We start from the raw sequence: 27669 nt of genomic DNA, 5'->3' as shown, positions 1-27669 counted from the left end.
CAGTCTTTATTTCCTTCCTTCCCTAGAGACAGAACTGTGGCAGGAAAAGTATAAAAGCATAAAATGCCAGAATTCAGTTTTCTGAAATACATTCAAAGAAACAGTAGCAATAAATAGCTGATGAGAACTAAGCTATCTAGCACATGAACGGGGAAGATCTGGGTGTAATTTACAGGGTTCAGGAAACCTCTCAACATCTAAGTGTGACACTTTCTAGACAGATGGAAAACAAGAACTAAGGCTCACAAGCAGAGTGCACACTCACGTATGCTCACTGTCTACAGGGAATGGAAGAGACTCTTTTGGGAGCCATGACTTGGTTTGGCCTAGCTGCTGGCCCTGTTTTCAGTAATTCACTTAAGCATATCAAAAGGCAAAGTGGTAAGTTTGTGATGTCATAGTCCCCAACAAAGTGAATGTATTTCAGGGTAAGTGGTTTTTTCTAATCTCTTCTTCTGGAAGCACCAGTTAAATGAACTCTTCAAACACAGGGAATACCAACTAAGAACAGCCTCTCTGGAACATTCCTCCTATACTTCGTCAAATCACAGAAACCAATTCCTCCTTTTGGGGGAAAAGCGGCAAGGACGCCAAGGGGAAGAAGCCAAGAGAAAAAGAACTAAATTGATAAACAAGTACCGCCATCTCTCAGACTCAGACACTGATTAGAACATGGACCCAAGGGGAAAATCTGTGATGTACACATTAATCAGACCAAGGGGCTCAGAGAAGGAATGCTTTATCAGCTCTCAGAATACTGTCTCTAACAAGCACTTTTTAAGTGAATGACCATATCCCCCCAGATCTGGGTGCTGAAGAATGGTCTCACTTTGGGCAACAGATGTCCTCTGAGGAGGGCATGACAAAGATAATGTGCAGACGTGCACCCCAGTACCTCACCCAGTGTGACCACAGCAAGCCTTGCACTCCCTCAGATGGCCCCAGCCCAATACAGAGCATCCCTTTGTCTCTGCTCTCCAGACAAGTTACTGACAATGGTGCAGTCTCTAGACTCCATAGACCAGGTGTCAATATACAGGATGGCAAAAGAAAAAATAGAAGGCAAAAAAGAAAGCAGTCATTTCTCTAGTGGGCAGGTGCCTGCAACCATTTGGCGAAATTGTTGTGTTAACATCACGACAGTCCTACAGTGGGCTCTCCTTTTATAAACCCACCATCTACGAGAAAATTAGGCTAGAAAATCCAAAAACTTTAAGGGGCAGTGACATGGTCACCCCTGCACTTTAGGAAGATTAATTTAGCAGCCGAGTGGGGGATGGGCTACAACTCAGACAGCCCCCAAGCAGGCTACTGCGGGATTCCAGGCATAAGGGGATGAGGGCCTGGACCAGCAGGGTATCAACGTCAGAGGAAAGAAGGGAGCTTGTCCAAGAGAGGCGGCAAGGTGACATAGTGGACAGAGTGCCAAACCTAGAGTTGGGAAGACCTGAATTCGAATCCAGCCTGACACTTGCTGGCTGTGTGATTCTGGGCAAGTCACTTCACCTGTTTGCCTCAGCTTCCTCATCTATGAAATGTGAATAACAGCAGCATCAACCTCCTAGGATTGTGGATCCAACGAGACAATAACTGTAAAGTGCTTAGCTCTGGGCCCAAAAAGGGAGGCGCTCTGTAAGCGTGAGCTGGTGTCATCAGTCACCAAGGATGGGACTTGCCGATGGATCGGACGAGAGACGAGAGTGAGGAGTCGAGGGTAACACCCAGGTCACCTGAAAAGATGGCGGACAGTCGACAGTGAAATGGAAGGGCTGGGGGAAGACATTAAGGAGTCAAGATTTGGACATGCTGAGTTTAAGATGTCTGTATATGGGACAACCCAGTATGTTTTACCGTGAAGACTTTAACTCCTTAAGAAAAGGAAGGGAAGAATCAAGGGGAAAAATACTCCAGTAGGTGATGGTTAGCAATATATTAGAGAATATAACATTAATATTTTTAAAATATCGCTCTCTCCCTTCTTCTGATCCCAAAGCACTTCACATCCTTCACCAAACCACACTATCATAACAAATACACACATTTCTTCAGAATCAAATGACCTATTACTGATTTGTAGCAATCTCTAAAGCTAAAATACAATCAAGATTTAACAAAAAACACAAATTCCATTCAAAGGAAAGCAAAAGACCAAAAAGAAACAAATAAACGGTAATAAACAAATAGTAATAATTTGAACTTTAAATATACAAATAAACAAATAACATTATTTGTTTAAACCACACACGAAGTCAGGTAAAACACAGACACCTGAGCTGACAGCTGACCAGGATTAATAACCAGGACCAATCGCTTCTTCACCCTTTCAGGCATTCTAATGGCCAAACAAATGTTTGAATCTGGGGTTCTCCTTCCCCCAAAACAAAGCAGAGGCTGCTCCCCTAAGTGAATCATTAACGTCACTACAAGTTGTGACCACACTATTCAAAACACAGACCCAGCCTGGCCTTCTAGGAGATGCCAGGTTCATGTCCACATTTCACATCACACAGGCTTCTTGGGCCATTTTTCCATCAACTGAGAAAATGTTAGCTGAATTTATCGAACTCTCAAGAAAGAGGCACAAAAAACTAAGAAAAATTAGAATCAAAGTACATTTCCAATTCTCAGTTTACATTATGTCACACTTCCACAGCGAAGGCTCATACCTTTATCCTTCATACTAAATTACATGTAAAATTCAGAATACTCATATTTAAACAATAAACATATTGGCCTTCATTTTATATCTTTCTGGTCCCTCTCTCCTACACGTATGACACTGTTCTTCAGGATTGTAATGCTTCATATAACATCAAGAATTTTCCAATGTATTGATCAGTTTTGCTGAATTTCTTCTCTTTTTCTTTCTTTTAAAGAAATTATTTGCCACAAGCAATGGCTTTCTAGGAGGGAAAATGAGGGAAACTGAAGGAAATCTAACCAAAAAGAAATCAATAAAAGCTATTGTAACTGCAGTGCTGTAGCATATGTAATTTTTGACTCATTTCTGAGGACTTTACATTTCAACTCACAATTTCAATATTCCCTTAAAAACCCCCACTGCAGAGCGCCAGAACGAAATGCTTCTTTACAAAAAAAAAAAAAAAAAAAAAAGGCTTCACACGTAACATCACAAGGAGAAAATGTGAAAAACATTGACGACCGACTTTTCAAATACTAAGATAAGAATAAAAAACAAGCAAACAAAAGCCTCCAACCCTGCTCCTGAAGTGGAGAGATCCTCCCCTAGAGTGTTACTGGCCTGGGGCAGCCTTCTGACTGCCCACCCTGCTGTTGGTCAGAGAGCTCCTCTTGGGGTCTGCTGCACAAAGCTGATGCTGTCTCACTAGGGCTGCTAGGAGGGGATCTCAAGGCATCTTATGACAATTCCCAGGCACATTCGAACATTTGCCTCCTGCCGATCCAGGCAGCATCATAAGATACATTACTCCAATAGTTATTACTGCATAAAGTAGGAAGGCCACCATTAACCCTGCTGAATTTTTTTAAAGAAGCATCCAAACCAACCAGCCCCAGTTGTGATTGACTTTGAAAGACGAAAAAACTGAAAATTCCTTTTATATGCCTCCCACTTAACAAGAACAGACTTAAGCCAGGGCAGCTGAATCATAAAGGCAATTCCAGAAAGCTCTGGCAGAAGGGCAGCAGCATCAGCAGCAACATGGGGAATAAGGGAACTGGTCAGACCATACTCAATTCTGATCATAGGTTGAACACAACCAGAGCAACAACTTCTGTGTAGTGACTACTCTGACAAAGGAAAGATCAAGGGACACTGCATATAATGGTGAGGGAGATAAGAGGAAGAGGAAAAGGGATGGGGCAGGGGATAAAGAAACAGAAAACAACAGGGTCACTTAGAAAAAACTCATTTTCCAGCAGAAACCCCAGGGTTTTCTACCTAGAGGAGAAAGAGTTTACAGGAAAACAAGCTTGGAAGAAAAACTGGCTTTTAAAATAAAGTCACTTAAAGTCTTAGTCACTGCTAAATCTTCAACTACAAAAAATTGGCATCAGTCAAGATTTCAATAAGAAACGACTTACCCACAACAAAAGACAGCCATAAGCGTACAAGTCTGAAGATGGAGAAGCTGGCTGTCCCACTTTCAATTCTGGCGACATTAGGTTCAAGCCACCAATTACCATGGAATTCATAGCGGTACGCTGGCTCTGCACAGAAGACAAGGCATATATTTTTAAAGCAGCATAAAGTTTAAAGTTGCTTTTTAACTCAACACTTTCCACTCATCTAGCATGTGTTTTACAAGCTCCATTCAGATCTTTTTACATTCCTTCTTCTCATACTTGAAAATTACTAAATTTTAATTTTATGCTCTTAAAAATCCCTTTTGATTACTTAATCTTTTAATTAGTCCCATAAAATTAAGAACTCAGCAATGACTCTTCTAAGTCTAAACAAACTAAGTTTCAGATATATATTCACTGTTAATTGTTGACTCATATACTTAAACATTTAGGTTGAAATTTTATTTTCTAACAAACTAACAAGAGGTATCGTGCATTAAGGGGCAGAATGGCCGCTGAAGTCAGAAGCCAGCTCCTCCCTTGCTCACACACTGGCTATGCTGACTCTCACCAAGTGAGCGCATCTCGGGGCCCCAGCAACTCCCTCAAGGAAGAGCCCAGAGATCAGGTGCTGATCAATGTCACTGGAAGAAAGGAGGGAAGTCATGCACCAGAGCTCCTTTACCACGATGAAATGACAAGTACGAACCAAAAATAAGCAAGCCAAAGGTCAAGGAGGGCTTCTACAGTCTAAAGAAAGTCACTTCTCATATTAACCTCTAAAAAAGCTGAAATAAATGGTAGTTGTACATGTGAGTTGTTCTGCATGGGGCAGTAAGGAATGTATCACTCTGCAAAACAGCATGATTTGTGTTGGGGCCCGGCCTTGAAATCAGAAGGCCAAGGTTATACTCTCCATGACACCATCACGGCTCCTGGCACATACTGGGCACTTAATAATAAATACTGATACCACCCCCAAGCTCCACCTCCACTATAGGGATCTATTATTCTTAATCCAAATCATTAATCTAATTTTGAAATTTTTGATAATTTAAACTAGAAAAACTAGATTGAAGGTTTTTGTGCTGTTGGTAAGGAAATCCAAATAGAAACAATCTCATGGAAGGAATATTTGACGTGATCTCGAGTGGCTACTTTTTTATATATTAAGAGCAACCAAACGTCATACAATTACCACTACTACTAATAGCCTGCATTTACATAGTGCTATAAGGTATGCAATGACGTGACATGGTATCTCACTTGATTAATGAATTAAGTACAAAACCTCTTAGTTTGCCATCATGTATACTTGGGAAATGAAATGTCAATGTAAAATAACAAACCTAACTCAGACCCCTTGTGCCAATAACTCAGACTGGCCTATGTTTATTTCGTGTGCCAATCTGAGGGCTCCTAGGAACCCAGGCACATTCTATCAACAACTGTTAGAAATCACTTCCAGCCCCTGCACATAAAGACTCCTAGTCTTTAGGGAGAGGCTAGAGCAGAGGAAGTGATTTTTCTTTCAAAAATCTGAGGTTTTCGATGAGAACCAAAATGAAAGTGGAACATCCCCTCCACTGTCAAGTTAACTTCAGTTAAGCTAAAAAATCAATCATTTAAAGAAGTTATTTCCTGAGTACTTACTATGTACACAGTACTGAAAATAGAAATAAAAATTGCTCCATTAGAAAGGTGGATAATGCAGTGGAAAGAAGAGGATTTGGGGTCAAGAGACAGGACTTAAGAAGGGCATAGCTTCCAGAAGTAGAGAAGTAATAACCCCACTGTATTCTACCCCCATCAGGCCTTATTGGGAGTACTGTATTAAGTTCTAGGAAGCACAATTTATCAGGCTACTGACCAGCTGGAAAGTGTCCAAAGGAGGGCAAGCAGCCTGGTGAAGAGCTGTGAGTTTATGACACATTAGGATCAGTTAAAGAAAATGGGCACATTTAACCTTAAGAACAAAAGACTCAGGGGAAATGTTTACATACAAAAGGCATTAAACTTGTTACCTTTGACCCCACAGAGCAGAACAAGAATGGGAGAAGCCACAAAGAGGACAACTAAGGCTTGATGTCAGGAGGACCTTGCTAAAAGGTAGAGCTGCTCCAAATGGAAGAGACCGCTGAGAGAAGAGGTGAGCTACGCCTCCTTAGACAGCTTCATGACCGCTTGTCTGGGGGGCTCTAGTGCGATTCCTTCATGCATGAGGTAGAACAATTGGAGGCTAAGGTCCTTTCCAATTCTACAGTAATGCTGTGAAATGCTGGCTCAGTGATTAGCTGGGTGACTACTCTGGTTTCCTCATGTAAAATGTACACAACAGTACCTGTGCTGCTTGCCTCGTGAGATTGAAAGAAAAATCAGACCCGAAAGCACTCTATAAGTGGGTTATCACAAAGATAACTCCCTTATTGGAAAAACTGGGCAATATAGCTAACACAGATAATTGTAGAAAGACACAGATTACCCTCTGCTTCCCAATCCAAATCACTCACTCTGCCCGTATCCTTTTCCTGTATGGCTGTATCGCCAAACTGACTTTCACTCCCTGCCCAGTGTGCCCCCTTGGGGAGATGCACTAAAACGCTAGCAAAATGCATGTAAGCAGACAATGGGAAAAGTGCTCGAGATCATTTTCCCTTGAACCATCCCTGTACAAGGATCCACAGAGAAGAGATTTTTATGGTAGGCCTGTCATTAGAGTATGCTTTTTTAAGTACTTAGCATCTACTGTCAATGGCTAACCCAAACTAGGGCTCATGCATTTTTATTTAAAATTCATAACTCAATTTTTCAGATATCCTTGATTGCTATGCAATGATAACCTGTTAAATTGAATATCTGAGAAAATCTGTTTTATGTCAGCCTTTTGCATGAGGTGGCATTTGCTCAGAAAACCAGATGGAGATCTTCATTTGTCTGCTCATTTTGTGGAATACAGTATAAAAATCTCTCTGTAGCTTTATACAGATAACAGGCATTACTTTATGATTTGAAGGTGACTACATGAAAACTAGCTGCCATTACAATCCACGATGCACAAGAAGAAATATTTTTCCTTCTACTTTTTGCAAACAAACCCTTCACAGGAGCTCCACCCTCTCAGCTGACTGTTGTCAGCTGCATTTCTACAGATGGCTTGCTCTGCTAAGCAGACAGCAAAGTGAACCCATCAATTTCTCCAACTAAAGAAATCATCATCATTGGATCAGTACCCACCATGAATGGGTAACTTCAGGAGGCAGCTATTACCAGTCAAACAACATCAACCTTCTACTTCTGTGCCTTCCTACAGGCTGTGCCCCAGGCCTGGAGAGTATCCCACCGTCTGTGAGGCCTTCCTGGAGACAAGCCAAGTGGCTAACCCTCTGCTACTCTTTCCAAAAGTCAAGAGTGCCCTTGGCTCAATCTTGCTCTCGCCCTCTTCGCTCCCTCCACTGTGTCCTGCTGACATCTGTGTGTTTGCACCCTCTTATAGGGCTGTAAGCTTCCAGAAGACAGGAATGGTCTGATTTCTCATTTGACACTCCTGGCATCCAGCAGATCCAGCTTTGCACACAAGCAACATCTGAAAAACTGACTTTGTTCATCATGTCCTTGGCTTCCACGGTGCCAGCAAATCTTGTAAAATCTACTACACATGATTAATCTTTCAATGAATATTTCTTAATTACAGTGATACTTAGCTAACACATTTGACTGTAAGGTCTTGTTTCTTCTCTGTATTTGTACCCCTGGACACATAGCAGGCCTGAAAAAATGCTGATGACTGAGTGACATCAGGACTTCATAAGCATCGTTACTAGTTACACCACAATCAGTCATTTAAGGCTCTATCTGCAAACACTACTTACCCCTCCATTCCCCATAACAGGGAAACAGCAAACTGAACAAAGCTTGACATATCCCTTAGCTCAAGGTCCAAGAGCCTGTGTTTTAAACGTACACCTAAGTTCAGGACTACCTACTGATAACAGAGTACTCACATTTAAAGTCATTCAAAGAACCATCCCCAACACTAGACTTTTTACCACAGATTTGGTGAAGTCAAAATCTCCCACAATTCCTCGTTCTCGGTTCAAGACAAATATGTTGTTGTGATGCAGCGATCCATGGATGATGTTAGCTTTATGCAAAGTATGAATGCCATGCGCAACACCCTTCATGACCTTTAAAGCTTCCTAAAGTCCAACAACACACAAAGAAAAATCAAAAAATGGTCAACTCATTCTGCTCCTGGACCTTCTCTAATCATATCAGAGGCTCAATTTCCCATAAAGAAGCCCCCCTCAAAAAACTATGGTGATTTCTCAAATAGTGATTAATCAGAGTAAAGAAAAATAACTAAATGAAGGCCAGATGAAGTTCTAGATTTAAAAATGAAGAGAGTTTAACATTTTCCTATTTTTCCAGGGCAGCAAACTACCCAAAGTCCCTCTACAAATACTCCATTTAGTCGTTGTTTTAATAATAATTACTTAAGAAGAGTAAACTTAAACTGATGTTATGAGAAAGGAGAAATGGAAAATACTAAATAGTAGAAAGATTGGAGTCATACCTCATACTATATACTAAAATCCAATTGGATACCTTAGCTCAATGTTTTAAAGTCAGAAAAAAGTGGAAAGAAAGGAAGATTTGTTCTCTATGGCAGAGAAAAAAATTATAAAATGGAAGAAATTATAGGATGGTGGCTATGACTACCAAAAAGATTTTCTAAGATTAAAAAGTAATGTTTAAAGAAAAAAGAACAGGTTAGGAAAAAATCTGGATAAATACCTGTGATAAATATACCTTATAAACATCTGACATCCAGAATCAAAAAAATAATAACCATTCCCCAATGGAAAAATGGGTAAAATGGACAAAGCAGGCAATGTTCAAAGGAAAACACACAAATTGTTAATAACTAATTGAAATGCTATTCAAACTCTACCAAACAGAAAATGCAAATTAAAAACTTGAAGGCACCACCACACACCTAGCAAAAATTGGCCCCCAAACCCTAGAAACAATTATATTCACACATGCAGGGGCTAAAAGGAAAATGGCACTCTATCACATTACTGGTATCACTATAAACTTGTGTGAGATCTGGAGGGGATGAAGAAGCAATATAGTTAGTTATAAAAACCGCTAATACCCTTTGACTTGTTTGACCACTAGGACTACAGCTCAAGGACATTATTAAAAATTAATATATGGACATATGTGAAAGGGGGCAGCTGGGTGGCACAATGGATAGAGTGTTGGGCCTGAAGTCAAGAAGACCTGAGTTCAACTCTGGCTTAGATATTTACTGCTGTGTGATCCTAGGCAAGTCACTTCACCCTGCTTGCCTCAGTTTCCTCATCTGTAAAATGAGCTTGAGAAGGAAATGGCAAGGCTCCAGTATCTTTGCCAAGAAAACCTCAAATGGGGTCATGAAGTGTTAGACATGACTGAAACAACAATAACAAAAACATGTAAAAGACTCTCGGTTCAGAAATATTTATAACTGCTTTAGAGTGGCGGAAACTGCCCATATGCTGAACAGTAGCTATAGCTGAGTAAATGGAGGCATACTAAGATCATCAAATACTATTTCATCGCAAAAATATGAAAAGGCATACAGAGTGATGCAAAGTACAGATACTAGAATTAGAAAATAAAAATTACCTACCTACAACTGTAGAAAAATAGCCACAACATTTTTAAGTAAATGAACAGAGAAAAAAGACCAGAAAAGGATACAGCACAAATAAATCATGTTCCACTACCTCGTATTATTTTATTATCTATACAAGGCACAGTGTAATATGCAAGGGAAGAAGCAAATTAGGTACTTAAGAAACACATGTTACTGGAAGTTTCCTCCTATCTTCCTTGCAAGGCCTTTGTTGAAAAGTGGGAATTTTCAAGAAATACAGCATTTGTTAAGAGAGGAAGGATATAATAAGCTCCTGGGTTAAGATGCCCAAGAACTCTCTTCCACTACTTACTTCTGCGGACAAAGGCATGCTGGCCTGGACAGCACCCAGACTTGCCCTAGGGTAATAGGGGACCATCAGATAAGCCAAAGGGTCAGACTAAGAGCAAAAAGAAGGAGAGAAAATGTGATTCAAGAGTTACAATGAGGCTGACACAATTTTTAAAGTAAATAATGGACTTTCTAGCATGTTAAAAGGAATAACTTTCCAATGAAATCTGAAACAGTCCATTTGTACCGAAGAAAATCTTTCCTAGATTTCAAAAAGGAAAAATATGCACGAATTAAACTTGAAAAATCTGTATTTTACCTTACACAGAAAGAGAAACATCAAGGGCAGTAATCCCGACTCTTCCTTGGCCTCTCTCCAAGCCTTGTGGTAGCGGGCTGCTCTCTGGATCACTGTAGCCTCCGTGTCCGTATCAACAGAATAGCCCTAGAGATGAGAGACAAGGTTGCTGCACCACACAGGGAGAGGCCAACCTGGGCACCAGAAGGCCACCATCCACATCCCTCTGCTACTTCCTACTTAGCTATAAAATCTGGATAATATTATTAGCATCACAAATGGATTTTTAAAAAAACAACTTTGCATCAAGATGTCCTGATACAGATTTGGTATCCAAGATATCGGAACGATTAAGAAGAATATCTAAGACCAAAAGGCATTCATTCCCCAATGGGTAAGTAGTCAAAGGATGTGAACAAATGGTTCCCAAAAGAATTTTTAACTATTAACAGCCAAAAGAATGCTGCAAATCACTAACAATAAGAGAAATGCAAATCCAAATGACCCTGAGGCTTCACTTCACATCCTGAAAATTAGTCATAGTGGGAAAAGACGAGAACAATGTTAGAGGAGTTGTGGGAAGATAAGTACTCTAAGGCAGTTGATAGAGTGTGGCAGGTGGGAGGACCATTCTGGAAAGCAACTTGGAATTATACAAATAAAGTAATTAAAATGTTCCCACCCCATGACCCAAATTCTCTATTACTAGGCTTATTCCCCAAGAAGGCCAATGATAAAAAGAAAGTACACACACACGCACACACACACACTATAAGAAAAGAAGCATGTGATGAAGACATAGAAACATGGAAAAGATCAACATGAACAGATGCAAAGAGAATTCAGCAGAGCCAAGAAAAACACAGACACAAATGACCACAACAATGCAAATGGAAAAAAACAACAAAAAATTCAAAAGTGAATGTTGGCAAACTTATACAGAACAAGCACAGCTCAAAAGAAGAAATATGGGAGCTAATACCCCCACCCCCATCCCTCTGCAGAGGTGAGAGGTCCACATTACACAGATTTTCAGATTTTTTTTCCTCCTCTTTTATCTTTAAAAAATATTATTTGTTACATGAGATGAAGAAGAAAAAAACAAAGGACACCAATAAAATTTACTTAAAAACCAAAAAAGGAAATTAGAATTACCTAGCTCACCTGATTGTTGTGAGATTCAAATGGGATGACATAGCATAGAGCTCAATAAAAGCTTGTTGACTGACATGTAAAACATTAAATGACTATTATCGCACTAAAAATTGCAATATGTAATGTCATACTAAAGGCTACTTTGCTCCTATCTGAGTAAAGGAAGTGACACTGCAAAACAGATTATTTTCAAATTTACAAATATTTAATTACAATTTCTTTAAAATGTTTAGTTTTATCTGATTATCAAGTTAACAGCTTCCTATATGACATACTTCTAGGAACAAAAGGGGAAATCCAGCAGCACTCTGTTTTAACTAATAATCTTAGTTGAGCCTAACAGTAAGAAAAGCAGGAACTTTGATTCACAGGAATCACCAGAAGTCTGATATACAAAAAAATAAAAAAAGACTGGTTGGCTGGGGAAAAAAAAATAATTCCAATGTTCATCAGTGGCTGTCCAAGAGTAAATAGGAAGAAAAGATAGATACTCAATTACAAACATATTCTTCCAAAGAGAACCTCCATGATTTTTGGGTTGCTTAAAAGGAACCCCCACCCCAATTTAATCCTGTAAGCCTACATTAGCTACAAGAACCAAGACTGACCTTGAGAAGAACCTTCTGCCCATCCACTTCAGAACACACCAGAGGACGCTTGCTGCTAAGCTCTTTCATGGGCTCAGCGTCCAAAAGATCCCGTTCCAGGCTAACAGTCAAAATTCCTCCAGAGTTCTGAGTAACACATGTGGTTTTGTTATCATTAACCAAAGATACATGTACAAAGCACAACAAAAATAAAGCTTTCCCGCACTTTAACATCTGAATCATATTTTATCATCTATTATTGGTTGGTGTAGAAATGCCACTTGACAGCACACAAGCCCTGATGCAGGGCCTGGGAAGGCCATGTTCTCCAGAATTCTGCTGGTCTCAGGCCCCAAAGCCCCCTGTATTGATATGGTCTGGCTCAGTTCTCAAGCTTGTCCCTCCACTCCCTTCTCCCCAAAGCTGCCAAAGTTCCTTTCCTAAAGCTGTGCTGGACTGGCCATGTTCTTCCTCCACCCCACAAATCTCAGTAACAGCCCATTGTTTCTTGGATCAACTATAAGCTCCTCGGTTTGGAATTGAAATCCTTTCCACTCTGGCTCCCACTCACCTTTCCAGGCATCCTACAGTCCAGCCAACTAACCTTGCTGTTCCTCCATTCCATCTCCATGGGTTTGCACAGGCTATCTGTGCCCCGTGCCCGGAATGCTCTTCCTCTGCATTCCCACCTCGAAGAACGCTAGTCTTCCTTCAAAGCTCCGCTCCCATGCCACTTCCTACAGGAGGCCTGTCCTGAACTGACAGTGTGCTGCGTATCTACTTGGTTTGTATACTCTACTGACTTCTCTATGTAAACTTTGCCTTCTTCCCAAAAAATGTTAAGTTCTTTTATCAAAGGGATGGTTTTCCCTCATACGTAGTAGGTGCTTGGCAGCTCATGCTGAATGAACAACTAAAACTAAAAGTCTATCATGACCATACTTTTTCCAAGACCCAGATACACCAGGTGGATGAGTAAGGCCAAGCCAAAAAGCCCTTGGTGAATTAGCACCAAATAATGATCCTGGTGCCCTCAGTCAAGGGCAAGATTCACCTGCCAACCTAACCCTCTCAAAGATACAAATGCTACCTTCCTGGCTGGCTACATCAAAAAAGGCCGAGAAGAAATTGCTTTTAGTGGGGATGGGCTCAGTGGCATCATCCCTCCTCACTCGAGGAGACTGAGGTCTGCATTGCTTCTCTGATCCTCCCTAGATTACACCTCAGCCTTCCTGACACGCTTGCAGGGGGCACCTGGGCCAGCGCTGGTGCCTTCCAATGGGCCCAGCAACAGAACCACCCACAAAGGCAAACTCTGACAAACCCCACTCAGGTCTCCGTCCTTATGAGTCAAACAGGGAACAAGGGCAGGGGAACAATCATCACGGTGCTGCTTTATTTACAAAGCTTGAATATAGAGAACCCAACAGCTGCTGAGTGCAACTTTTCTTCTTTGCAGTGAAAATTTAAGATACCAAGAACCTTCATTTTTCTGGACATTTTCCTCAGATTTCACAGTCACCCAAACTTACCATGTATTTAAGTATTCCTGCTTCTGGGTGAAGAAGCGGTAACTCAGGGAACCACTTTTGCACCAAACTAGTTAGCTTCTCCTGAAATTAAAACAACTAGTCATTATTTGAGAAAATATATAGTTAATTTATTCAATGTTTCTCTTCAGAAGCATCTATTTTACTGTCTGCCTTCATTTCAGAAGCTTGGAAGTTTGATTTCAGTCATATATGCAGTCATTAAAAATGTTCAATAACTCATTTCAGACTTTGATTTAGGAACTAAAAATGAATATCCCTTTCCTATCCAGACCCAACCTTTACAAGTGGGAAAAAACCTCCTTTGCTTTCTTGAGAAGCCTTTATGTAGCTGTACAGAAAAAGCCCAGTTATTAAAGTTATTAAATATAAAATTCCAATCCACAACCCAAAACAGAAAGAAAAACTTCAATGTTTATACTAGATTGATACGAGTTTTTAAATTGCTTATTGGTACAACTGTGACAACAGTATCACAACATATGTGTAACTATGGGAAAGGTATTGAAGCCAATGGGCAAACCAAAGAAATTCTGCCCAAATAATTGCTCTCAGGGACAAATTTTCTGAATCCTCGTCCAGTCCCTGGCTATCTGCTGGAAGGAGAGCCCACACTGCTGAGTTAAAAAGAGATTCCTAGGTGATACCAGTAATTCCTGTATTAACAACTATATACAATATGAAGCCACATGCTGCTTTTCCTGGGACCTCCTTTTGTTTTCCCAGCATCCAAGGGACACAAGAAAAGGTCTGACCACTCCCATTATAGACAGGAAGGACATCCAGGTGACAGGTGGTGGCTGAGAGCCAGGAGCCAGACCTATGGGGGCCTCTCTATGACATTGGGCACTAGAGTGCCCAGCAGCCTGGAAGCCGGCTCTTAGAAGCCAATCCCTCAATACTTACATATTCTTCCTGCTCATGGTAAATTTTCTCAAAGACACAATGACGCAACTGAATGATTTCTTCTTTTATTTTTTCAATTTCAGATTCATCACAGTCATCAGCCTGTAATCAGAAGAAAAATCAAAGCTATTCCACATGTTTCTTAGAGGAAACTGAGACAATTTTCTGGGATGCTAACACAAAACAAGCATATTTACTATTACGATTCAGTTCATTTTAATACAACTACCCAAAAAGACTTTTCCCAAGAAAAGGACAGTGGTCAAAGAGGCAGAAGCTATCAGTAGTGAATGTCAATAATTGGGATTTTTCTTCTTGAGGATTACTACAGATTTTCTTCAGCAGAAATAAACCAATTGCTGTCATCAAAGATGAGTGAGAACTCGGATCTAAAAGCGGTTCACTTTCCAGTTGCATTCTTACGTTTAACTAGGTTCAAAAATCAGCCAAAAGCGTAGGTGTTCAGTGCTATGGCAATACAAAAGATGATCTGATCAGTCACCAAGTTCTCTCAGTGATTCCTTTTTGTGTTCCCCCATAATCCCTTGAGAAGCAAGTTATACTTATCCCTTCCACATCTTGACTTTTCCCCTCACAGCTTGGAGATCTTGGAACAGCATAAGAAATTAAATGGGAATTTTGGGAGAATTTTGAGAAAGCCACAGACAACATGCAAAGTCCAGCAGACAACCCAGAAAAAGTTTAGAAACTCAGAAATGAATAAAATATATGTTTAGGATTGTATAATATCAACATATTTTATCTTTTAAAACCAAAATTATACACAATTTCTGTTCTCTGGTATGAAGGCAGGGCCAAAAGTTTTATGCAGACTTTCCAGATAGAGGGGGTGCCACACACCCAACTCCCACAATACGGAAAGGACAACTTTGGTATAATGGGCAGACCTGGAGTCAGGCCAGCCTGGGTTTGTATCCCACACAAGACACTGATTTGCCACATGACCCTGGGCAAGTCACTGAATTTACCCAGACTGCAGTGTCCTCATCTGTCAAAGCAAGGGGCTGAACTACATGGCCAGCTTCCCACAGGCCCTTCCAGCTCTACAGTGATCACCGTGTGACCGATGACCATGTGGTGATCACATATGATCACACTGACCCCTTAACTGGCCTGTAAGACTCTAGAGCCTCTCACCTGGTTCTCTCTCATTCCCATCTCTCTCCTCTAACGGTTCCATCCTTGATCCTCACAGCCAGGCTAACATTCCTGAACCACTGCTTCCAAAAGTATACCGAATGACTTGTCTCCCCCAGCATCCGAGGCCCTCCACAGCCACCTTTCAGTCTTACCACTTGGGAAGACCCCATACTCATCCTCCCTGCCTTGCCCCTGACCCCTTTCTGCAAGGTCTCTCCTTTCCTCTGTGACCATCCAGATTCCACCCACCTCCTCATGCCAATCTCAAGTTCCAGTTCCTCCAGGACACATTCCTACTGTCCATGTGACTCACTGGACTTAGGCTTCGTGCTCTTTTGGTGAGCATTTCATAAGGATGTGTCTTATTTCCCCAACTAGATGGTAAGTTCCATGAAGGCTGAGACAATATCACACCCATTGCTTTGCTAAATGGTTGTTGGAGGAACAACCCTATCCCAGTCCAGGTAGGGAAACACAATTAACATACAGTAAGCAATTAAACAACAATAAGTGTTCAACTGTACAGTTACTGACTGAGTACAACAGGAATTCAGAGAACAGAAAAATTAGTGCAGGTAGGAAGAATGTAAGGCTGCTAGGTGGCACCACAGTGCACAGAGACTCCTTTTCCCGAGTTCAAATCTAGCTTCAGACACTAGCTATGTGACCCTAGGTAAGTTATTTGACCCAGTTTGCCTCAGTTTCCTCATCTGTCAAATGAGCTAGAGAAGGAAATGGCAAACCACTCCAGTATCTTTGCCAAGAAAATCTCAAATGGAGTCACAAAGAATCAAGCACAACCGACTGAATGGCAGGGGCAGCAGGGGTGGCAGCAAGGGCAGCAAGAAGGTGGCAAAAGCTAAGAAAGCCCTCAGGGCTCTTTAGGGAGATGAGAAGACTTGAGGAAAACACTGGGGTAGGGACACTTGGAGAATCCATAGTTTAAACAACATTTTGCTTATCAGTAAGGTTCTTCCTTCATTACAAAGACAACTCTTTTCAAAAGGCAAGACACTTGCCACTGATACAGTAATTCAGTTTCTATGCACAAATAAAAGAAGATTATAATAAAAAACAAAGGGCAGTTAGGTGGCACAGTGGATAGAGTTCCAGGCCTGGAGTTAGGAAGACTCATCTTCCTGAATTCAAATCTAGCCTCAGACACTTATTAGCTGTGTGACCGTGGACAAGTCACTTAATCCTGTTTGCCTCAGTTTCCTCATCTGTAAAATGAGCTGGAGAAGGACACGGCAATACAATCTAGTATCTTTGCCAAGAAAATGTCAAATGAGGTCATAAAGAGTGGGACATGACTAAATAACTGAAGAACAACAATAAAAACAAAGAATCGTTAACTGTAAGGAAAAAACTCAAATGAAATAAAAACACATTCTCCTTTTTTAAAAATTTAAAGATAAAATAATTTGCCATAAAAAAGCATTAAAAATCTATAGTCAATGGGAAAAATCAACAGCCAATTTCCTGACTGCCTGTCTCATATCACCTACTACATACAGACCGCACTACCAGAAACCCCTCAGAGCCAGGCTGAGCTATGCCCTACAGTGAGAACAAGGGATTATTAGCCTTCTTCAAAGGACCTTGAAATTCGACTCTACACTGGCACCTCAATTGTTTTGCTTACTACTACTAACAAATAAGAAGAACCAAACTATTCTCCCTGAAAGTTACACAAACTCCAAGCACACATTACCTGCGAATTTGTGTAAGAAACACTTGACCTGAGATTTCTGGCATGATACAGTTTATAACCAAGTCTTCAAAAAGATACTCTCATGGGTATGTACCCTTAAATTAACTTGGCACTATTGATAACTTAGCTTTTAAAGTAACAGTGCAATGCATTATTTTCCCTCTGAACTGCACATGAATTTAAATGTATCTAGTATACATTCCCAAAACCATGGTATCTCTCCCAGAGTTCAATGGGCTAAATAAGCCCTTTTCCCTACCGGCAGGTTCAGCCGAGGGAAGAACTTGGAGGCCCAAACTGAAGGTAGGCAGATGAGCTCTTGGATCTTCCCTAAGGTTCCAAGCACTCAGAAAAGATAAAGCTCAAGTGCGGCCTAGACCCCTCTGCATCTTCCCAACCCCTAAGCAGCTCCAAAAACCTTCGGAATAGAGGGACAGAAGGAGAAACAGACAACTTAAAAGGAAAGATCTATACCAGGGATACCAATCGAGTTGCTTTAAGCTCTATGGTATGGTATGGAATACCATACAAACTATTTAAGAAGCAAGAATGGTCCCACCCTGCCATAAAAAGATGGTAATACAGGCTCCATGCTTAAAGGCAGAGAAGTGGCACCATAGTGGACAAAGCACAGGCACTAGTGTTCTGTAGACCTGAGTTCAAACCCAGCCTTAGACATTTACTGTGTGACCACCACGTAACATCCATCTGCCTCAGCTGCCTTAAATGAGGGAGGTTGGGAGGACCAGATGAGAGCATGTTTGTAAAGCAGCCAGCACAGAGTGGGCACGGAAGAAACACTTCTCCCATTCCATTCCAGCAGTCCCATGCAACTCGTCTCTGGCAATACCAATTACAACAAGAAAAATGAAAGTTCTGGTTTAAGCCTTTCAGATTCCACAAACAAACAAGGTAAACTAACCCAAGGGTGGCACACAAAGGAAAAGGATGAAGAGGAACTCGTAGAACCAAGACATGAAAAATGAACGTTAAATGACAAATTAGCAAAGTTTCAAGTAAGAACTTTTCAACCTCAGATGACAAGGGAGATACTTCATTAATATGAAATCACCTTTTTCCTTACTTTAAGCTTTTGGAAGGAATGTTACTTTTTCAGGACTATTTAGCCTTTTGGAAACATGATAGAATATTATTTATGATCAAACCTATTTAAAACAAAGGAAAATGTGTTTTAAAACTAAGCCATTAAAAAAATTTTTTCCAAATTTTCAAAGTTATAAAGACATTCTGGGGAAACTGTAAAAAGGTGTCTGGGATATGAAAACTCAAAAACTAAACTTTTAAGTACTCTAATTTTAACTCTACTTTTTTGTAAACCAAATAAATGAAAAATGTGAAGTAATAACCATTTTCAGTGGTGATTTTCATCTGCATTATTAAATATTCATCCTCAGATTCCTTTAAAAAACAAGCTACCTAATGGAAGCCAATTTGCCTGCAACTGCCATGAGGAACACTTGCTGAGTAACAGCAGATCCCAGGCGTAAGCAAGGGTATCCATACCTCCTCCAAGTTGTTCTTTTCAACCAGTTTCCATCTCAGCTGAGCTTTTAAGCCTTTGAGAGTCTTCTTAATAGAAAGCAAATGGTCCACATTGGGGCTTTTATTTAGCCATTCCATAATCTGCTTCTTAAACTATGAATAAAAAAATAGTTATGACGCCATTGATTAATTCAGTCCATCACCAATACTTGAGTGTGTGCTGGTTAAGAACAGTATTGGGCATTGTGTGACATTTAATTTTTGAAAGATAACTAGAAGCTACCTTTGTGAAAAACCACTACATTTTATTGGAACCAAAGATTGAGTAAATTAAAATTTCAAAGCATCCACCATTACCCATGTGCAAAACACAGTATGCAAATAAGAAATCTCTCAAATCATGGATACCATAAAGATTTATAAATCTGTTTCTCTACAGTATCACATAACCTATTAAAGGACAGACTAGTATGGTATTGTGTTTTGTTTGCTTTTTCAAACAGACCCTACTAGGAGTAAATCTGGCTATTTAGTGGAACCTGGTTTGGTAAAAGTTTATTTTAAACAAAATTACATAATTCCTCAATTTATGAGTTACAATGGTGTCACCCAGGTCTACTAGTTTCTCAATTAGTCATTGTTAAATTTAAAATAAATTAAGAAAACCTAAGTGTTTTAGCTTAATGAATTTAGTATCTTTTTTATAAATATATGTATAATTTCAACTACAGAAGATCATTTCCATACAAATTTACCTCAAAACTCAATAGAGCACAAGCAATACTTGATTTCAAAAAGAGCAATAATAAAACATATTTCAAAAAAGAAAAGGACACTTGAAAATGTTAAATACTGCAAAGTGTCACCCAAATACTTAAGTGTAAGCAAACTAACCTCAATGCTGGCCTTGTATTTGGCTTGCACTACAGTGATGAGCCTCTCCTCCGAACGAATCTTTTGCAGGACTTCATTATATGTATTCAGGATGATCTCCTTGTCTATATCACCTTGCTCCTAGATGAAAACACACATAATGGTACAAAAAACACCAAAAGTCTTGAGTAAAAACAGGTCAGTGGTGATGCCACAGGCTCACAGATGTAAAGCTGGAGGGGAGGAACCTCAGAGGCCATCAAGCCCAACTCCCCATTTTACAGATGAGGAGGTTGAAGGCCAGAGAGGGGATGAGACTCCCCAAAGATCACATAGCCCAAAGCATTTGAGGCAGGATTAGAATCCAGGTCTTCTGACTCTGTGTTCTATGCCCTATCTACTATAACCGAAACTGCCACTAAGGAAAGGCAAGATTCTTAATTCCCTTCAAAAAAATGTTTCAAGTAAATGCCCTTTTATTTCCAAATAAGATAGAAGACTTTTAACCTAAAAAAGTTCTTTTTAAATCTTATAAATTAATTTCACTTCTCATTTAATGAACTAGAGCTAAGACAGGGAAGAAATAAAAGCTACAAAATGAATTTATGAAAATGAACATTAAGACAGCAAAAACTATCTGAGGGTTCGTAACAACTTGAAGAGGTACAGTGTAAGCTCCTCTAGGAAAGGGTCTGTTCGGTTTTCCTCTATGTATCTCCAGACTAACACACTGTTTTTGTACACAGTAGGCACTTAATAATGAAAAATGGCAGAAGTGGACTGAATTGGTCATTCTATCCACAAACCCCTTCAAGACAAAACCTAACTCAGAGGAATCAAGAATGTGTGTCAAATGAGGAAAAAAGTATATCTTGACCTGATATCAATAACTGGTTCTGAGAAAACATCATGCCAGGCAGGGTGTGCTAAGGAGGGCAGCTAATTTTATGAGAACAGTAATCTGTATGACAGGTGTGAGTCCTACCTGCATGCTACAAGCACTTAATGGTACATATGCCAAGAATGAAAAAAAGCTGCTAGGATTTCAAATAATTAAGAACACCACAACCCAAAAAAAGTGGCTTTGGAAAACTATCTCTAGATACCAGAAAAATCACCCCAATGCTGAGGTTGAGATAATAGAAAGAGCCTCATGAGAAACTTGAAGTGATCCCTAATTTTAATACGGGCAGGGCAAGGGGTAGGGTGGAGACAGCAGAGCAGAATGACCACTTGGTTCCTGAGTCCCAGGGCCACCTCTCTGAGCTTTCTGCCCGTGAGCCTTAAGAACTTTAACTCTAGCTTCTTTTCTGTAAAATGAGGGACTGTGACCAGATGGCCTCTGGGCCAGAACTCTATGACATTCCCAAAGGAGATCCTGAGGGGAAAGGGTACCAATGAACCTGGTCAATGCCATCTCGGTTCTCTCCCAGATCATGTCATCCATAAGGAGTTCCTTCAAACCAAAAGGTTGGCAGGACTGAGTCATTAATTAGTATAGCAAACTCACCCATTTAAAAGATTAGCATTAGTTTTCATCTATTTAAAAGAAACCTCAAATTCAGCTTTGAAATTAAAATTTGTAACAGACCTTGCAAGGCACCTGAAGAAACCTTTCCATGATCAGATTTATCAAGTAAAATTATTTTTAAAATCACAAGTCACTTTCCTTCCTTTCAACTGTATACATGCCATAAAATATAGTGCCTGTACATATCTTAAGGACAGTAACTCACAACAAGAGAGATCTCCAGCTCTTTGCAAACATCAGATTCAATCTTCTCCAGTATTTCGTCAACGTTGCCAATTGCTTCTTCAGAATTCAGAGATTCTTCATCATTTAGATCAAAAAACTTAGTTGAAAAAAATTGAAATATGCACAAAATCAAGATTAATTTATTGAGCTGCCTTAGGTTTAAAATTTTTCTAAATTTAGCAACTAATAGTTGAGAAAAGAGTTCAGAGGTAAAACCCAAGTAGGGAGTGGGTAAGAGAACATTCAAGTCATCCAGACCAGACAACTATACCCTAGGGCAGGAAAAACTCTCAAATGTGATGGCCACTTTAATCTTTCAAAGGTCATGAAGAATGAGAAAGAAGCCGAAGGATCAGAAAAGAACAAGTATGGCCCAGATTTATAATAAAAGGAAGAGAATTAAGTCTGCAAGCCAAAGGCCAGGAAGCTTCACTTCAATCCTTGCAAAAATTATAAAACATTATTTTCAAAAGGTTGTGAATGTCCAAAAACTAGAGAAGTAACCACAAAGACACACCTCTCCTCTTCATTGCAGAGGTGGGGATCTATGAGTTTGGAACACTGAAAGATTGAGCTGATATGTCTGTTAGGTTTGCTATTTTTCTCTGTTTTTTTATTCTTTGTTAAAAGAGATGGTTCTCTGGGTATGTATGTGAAGGAGGAGAAATATTTGGAAATGAAGACAAAGGAAAACAAAAGAATATCAATAAAAATGTTTTTAAAAAAGACCAAGTCAGGAACTACATGAAAGCAAGCAACAAATCACTGACAAGAAGAATACAAATTAAAACCGGCACTTTACCTTCCACGATACAAAGTAACAAAAAATTGCAACAGACGAGATTATTGTTCACCAGGACAAGCTGACCTTCTGTTGTTGCTTCTAGGAAGTAGTTCAACCATTTAGGATTTCGGAACTTGGAATTGTACAAAAAGTAACTAAAACATTTACTTCTTTTAACCTAATAACCCCACTATTTGGGGTATGCCCTAAGAAGACCAAAAAGAAAAACAAAAGTGCAGTGCTCAGCAAAAATATTCCCACCAGCCCGCTATGAGCGTATCCAAGAACTGCAAACAAAGCGGCTGAAAAACTAGGGTGTACGACACTCTCAGCAATCTCATCAGGTCCCAAGCATTTACTCATGTACATATACAGACAGAGTGACAGATGGAAGGCAGGAAGGAAGAGCCAGAGAGATAGAGAAGAAGAGAGAGCAACAAAAGACAGACACAGAATAAGAGAGAATTTCCATTCCTAGACTTTCCCTTGAGCTTCACATCCCACCTCACCAATTCAGGCAGTTAATAAACATTTATTAAACTGTGCTAAGCACTGGGGATACAAAGGAAGGCAGAAGACAGCCCCTATTCTCAAGGAGCTCCCAGTCTAAGGGAAGGGACAAATATGCAAACAATTATGTACAAACAAACAATATACAGGATAAATTAGAAATAGTCAGCAGAAGGAGGCAGTAGCCTTCAGGCATTAGAATTAAGAATTGCTATTGGACAATTCAAAAATGATATGTCAGAGACATATCATCCTTCCCCACAACCCTCTTCCAAATTTCCTATTTCTGTCCAAGGTTCCCAGGTTCAGAACCCTCAATACCACCCTCAACTCCTCATTCTCCCTGACCCCACCAAGCCAATCTGTTGCTAAAACTTGTTATCTCTATCTCCAAAATCTCTCTCAAATCCAACCTTTCTGTCCACTCACACAGGGTCTCCCTGCCTCCAATCTCTCCTCACTGCAGTCCATTCTATACTAATACCTGTCATTGTCTTTAAACACAGATCTGACCATGTGACCCAACCCTCCCACCCAATCAACTCCAAAGATTCCTATTGTCTCGAGGAAAAAGTATTTATTCCTTTGTTTACTTTTGAAATCTCTTAACAAACTGGCCTCACTGAACATCACTAGCCCTCCTGCATTAAGCAGTCCAGCCAACAGGCCACCTCTCCATTCATTGCTCACAATGTTCCTTCCCCTATCTCCGCCTGTGCACTGGCCACTCCTTGTATGTCTGGGAAGTGCTACCTCCCTATCTCTGCCTCAGAGAGTTACTCTTTTCCTTCAAGCCATGGTTCAAGCACAATATTCTGCCTGAAGCCTTTCCTAATATCTCTATGCTGATAATTCTCAGATCTATTTATATAGTCCTAACTTTTCTCCTGACCTCCAATGGTCAATCTCCAGTTGTCTATTGAACATCTTGAACTAGGAAAACTGAAGACACTTCAAATACTAACATGTCCAACAGTTAAGTTGTTATTTTTTTCCCCAAAAGCCTCCTCTGTTCCACTTACCTATTGCCACCTGCTGGCCCACACCCCTGGTTTTGCACACTTCACAGCTACCCCCAAAGCCTACTATGAAGGATGCTACCAACTTCCCAAGCATCCAGGCTCACAACCTAGTGTGAGCCTCATGCCTCATTATCTCCCTACCACCTCCATATCCAATCAGTTGCCAAGCCATGTGGATTCTACCTTCATACATCTCTCAAATTAGTCCCCTTCTCTGACACAGCCACCATCCTGGTGCAAGCCATCATCACCTCCCATAAGGCCTACTGCAATAACTTGCTGGTTGGTCTTTGTACCTTAAATACCTCCCAACTCTAGTCTATTCTTTACTGAGTTGTCAAATTGATCCTCTTAAAATATAGATCTGATCATATCACAGCCCCCCTCATTTTAATAAATTCCAGTGGCTCATTACTTTTAGATCAAATACAAAATCTTCTGGGTACATTAATGCACTTGCTGGAGATGAACTGGTCTAACCATTCTTGAAAGCAATTTGGGATTACGAAGTTAGTAAATGGGAGGTACCCTTTGATTCAGTGATGCCACTATGAGGTCTAAACCCCAAAGAGATCAAAGAAAGAGGAAAAGGCCTCATATGTACAAAGATATTTATAGTAGCTCTTTTCATGGTGGCAAAGAATTAGAAACTGGAAGAATGTCCATCAATTGGGGAATGGCTGAACAAGTTATTATATATGAATGCAATGGAATACTGTGTTGTATTGTATTCTAAGAAATGAAGAGGATGATTCCAGAAAAACCTAGGAAGATTGTATGAATTCATGCAAAGTGAACTGGGCAGAACCAGGAGAAAATTTTTTACAATACCAACAATATTACAAAATCAAACAATTCTGAAAGATTTAGGAACTCTGATCAATACAATGACCAATCATGATTCTGGGACTCATAGTGAAGTAAACTATCCATAATCTATATAGGGAGGTGATAGACTCAGAGTGCAGATTAAAACTTACATACATGCTTATATGTATTGCATACATATGTGTATATATGTGTTTGCACATATATATATTTGTGCATGACTAACAAGAAATTTTTTTCCTTGACTATAATGTATGCATATATATATATAATATGTATGTGTGTATTTGTTTTATTTTTCTCAATTTATCAACAGATGAGGGAAGAGAAGGTGGAAGGAGAAGAATTTAGAACTAAAAACAAAATAAATTTGAATTTTTAAAAAACTTAAATTAAAATTAAATGCAATGCTCTGCTTGACTTTTAGAGCCTTTTAAAAACTAGCCCTCCCTACCTTTCCATCTTCTTACACATTAATCCTTCCAAACTTGGTAATACACAGTGACACTGGCCTTCATGCTACTGCTTGAACAAGAAAGTCTATCTCTCAAATGCAGAGTTTTCTCTGGCTGTCCCCAGAATTCTCTCCCTCCTCATCTCTGTCCCCTAGTTTCCCTCAAGTCTTAGCTAAAATCCCACCTTCTGAAAGAAGTCTTTCCTGATCCCCCTTAATGCTAGTGGCTTCCTTCTGAGATGATTCCCAGCTTATCCTGTATATACTTTGTTTGCACATCATTGTTCATATGCTGCATCTCCCATTAGATTGAGCTCCTTGAGAGAAGAGATTATTTTTGCTTTTCATTTTCCTTTACATCCTCAGGGCTTAGCACGATGTGTGGCATACAGTAAGTGTTTAATAAATGCTTCCTGACTGGCAGACTGATTCTAGGTGATGCCATTGCTTGGGGGATACAACACAATGACTACAACCACAGAAATCAAAAGGTCACTAAAAGCAAGTCAAATTTCAACTAAATGAAAACCCCAAAATGGTCCCAGAGTACAGGTCACGAAAGTTCCTCTCTCAAGGGAGAGTCTGTCTCCTCCAAGGGTGGGCTATTATCTATACTGCCAGATAGGCCCTCTTTCTATATCAGATGTTTGGCTTAGATGTTTTCCTTGATCACAAAGGAGGGTCCAATCTGGAAAGAGTATGAAATGCTCATTTTATGAAGACAAAAGTCATCAATGAAACATCTTTAAAAGTTTAAATGAGACCAGGTCATGACAATTTCTTTTCTTTCAACTGGGTTATGAGACAGATGGTAGATTAGAAAGAAATCTTGTAGATTTAGTTTACCTAGATTTCTGGAAGCTTTTGACAGAATCTCTGATTCTATCCCCCAAGAATGAGAGATGGAAAGATGTGGGCTGGACAACAATACACCTAGTTAAATTTAGAATTAGTTGAATGTTCAGAACTCAAGAACAATAAGTAATGAACTGATGTGAATTTGGAGCAAAGTCTCCACAGAATGCCCTAGAGATAAGTCCTTGGCCCTTTGATGTTCAACTTTTTAAAAAAGATGTTTCTTTACATCTTTTAATATAATCCTCATTTTTGAGTAAAGAAATACCTCTCCTTCCTTCTTTTATCCATGGGGCCTATCCTTGTGACAAAGGTTAAGAGAACAAATCCAGCAAATCCTGTTTAATACATCAATTTTTCAATATTTTCATACCTTTATGAAAGTAGATTTATAAAAGGTGAAGGGGACAAAAATGCTTGTTGTTAACTACTAAAGAAAAAGGCCTTCCAAATAATGATAATGATAGTATAATACTAAATGTTACTTTAAGCAATATCTAATCATTAAAACACACTATTAACACATGCTGCAAAACCCAAGAATTAAAAGAAAAACTAAATCCCTGAAGTATGTGTATATATACATTTGTATTAAATGAGGAAAACACCAAATACCTGTTGCCTAACTTTGCGCAAAGGGTTATTCAACTGTGCAGACCTCATGACTCAGCAATACCACTGCTGGGTCCAAAGGAGATAGAGAAAAGGGAAAATGAGCCATATTACAAAAATTTGTAGAGCAGCTCTTTTTGTGGTGGCAACTGAGGAGGCCTCCTTCACTTGGGGGAATAACTAAGCACCATATTGATACCAGGCCAGGCCTATATATAGTGGGCATTATATTGATGTTTATTCCCTTTTCCTTCCCCTTACCCCTCACAAGGTTGTTCTAGAACCCCTCAAGAATCAAGAAAATGATGTGTCCACACACATGAAGTTAAAGTTTTTAAAAAGTTTGAAATCAGGACAGAACAGGACAGGAAGGGCAGGGGTCTCCTACAGACCTTGGCGGGCAAGCGCTGCTTTACCTTTATAGTGGAACTGAACCACTTAGCGAGAAGCTGTAGGGAAGTATCTGTCTCCATTCTGACTCGGTTAAATTCCTCTCGCTTGCCGTGTTTCCACTCATAAAACTTCTGCAGGATTTCTTCAGCGTTTCTCACTTCTCTTGTCTGCCCATACACGGCCTCTAAGGAAGCAGACAATTCCTAAGAAGATATTAAATACCATTTTTCACCAAGAATGTTAGTGGGCACCCAGAATGCTATTCGTCAAGAATTTTTAACCTATGGTTCATGAATTTGTTGGGGTTTTTATATATTTTGAAAATGCATTTATATCCTACATATTTCAAGTTATATTTTTTAAAATAATATTCTGAAAAAGGCTCCAGAGGCTCACCAGACTACCAAAGGTATCAACAACACAGAAAAGATTAAGAACCTCTGCTATAAATGGACTTTAAAAACAAAGAAAGCTTTTGCTATAATTATATCACTTATTATCTCTGAATACCAGAACTCAACTCCAAATTAGGATACAAAGTTATGTTTTTAAATTGGAAATTCCCATTCTTCTCTATCTAAATCTGCATCTCCACAAAAATATAGTACATTTTCAAAGGCATGATATAAAGTTCCTGCAGTATATGACAGTGAACATGCGCATTCATTTCAAGTATGCCAAAGGACA

The 27669-nt window shown here is 39.7% G+C and overlaps 1 protein-coding gene across 2 annotated transcripts in view; it reads right to left on the bottom strand.

Annotated features, from left to right (window-relative positions):
• STK31 (serine/threonine kinase 31) overlaps nt 1-27669 on the bottom strand; it is a 73089-nt gene that overhangs the window by 9964 nt on the left and 35456 nt on the right. For both annotated transcript variants that reach the window (XM_036762160.1, XM_036762161.1), the window contains exons 11-21: nt 27006-27185; nt 21505-21621; nt 19790-19909; nt 18917-19048; nt 14518-14619; nt 13594-13674; nt 12083-12208; nt 10341-10466; nt 10044-10130; nt 8094-8243; nt 4066-4191 (exon numbers count right to left, since the gene is read on the bottom strand). In XM_036762160.1, coding sequence (XP_036618055.1) covers nt 4066-4191; nt 8094-8243; nt 10044-10130; nt 10341-10466; nt 12083-12208; nt 13594-13674; nt 14518-14619; nt 18917-19048; nt 19790-19909; nt 21505-21621; nt 27006-27185 — 1347 coding nt within the window. The remainder of the gene's footprint in view (nt 1-4065; nt 4192-8093; nt 8244-10043; nt 10131-10340; nt 10467-12082; nt 12209-13593; nt 13675-14517; nt 14620-18916; nt 19049-19789; nt 19910-21504; nt 21622-27005; nt 27186-27669) is intronic.

This window comes from Trichosurus vulpecula, chromosome 5, assembly GCF_011100635.1.
Source record: "Trichosurus vulpecula isolate mTriVul1 chromosome 5, mTriVul1.pri, whole genome shotgun sequence".
Classification (NCBI taxonomy): domain Eukaryota; kingdom Metazoa; phylum Chordata; class Mammalia; order Diprotodontia; family Phalangeridae; genus Trichosurus; species Trichosurus vulpecula.
This window is presented reverse-complemented; position numbering and strand designations above follow the sequence as displayed.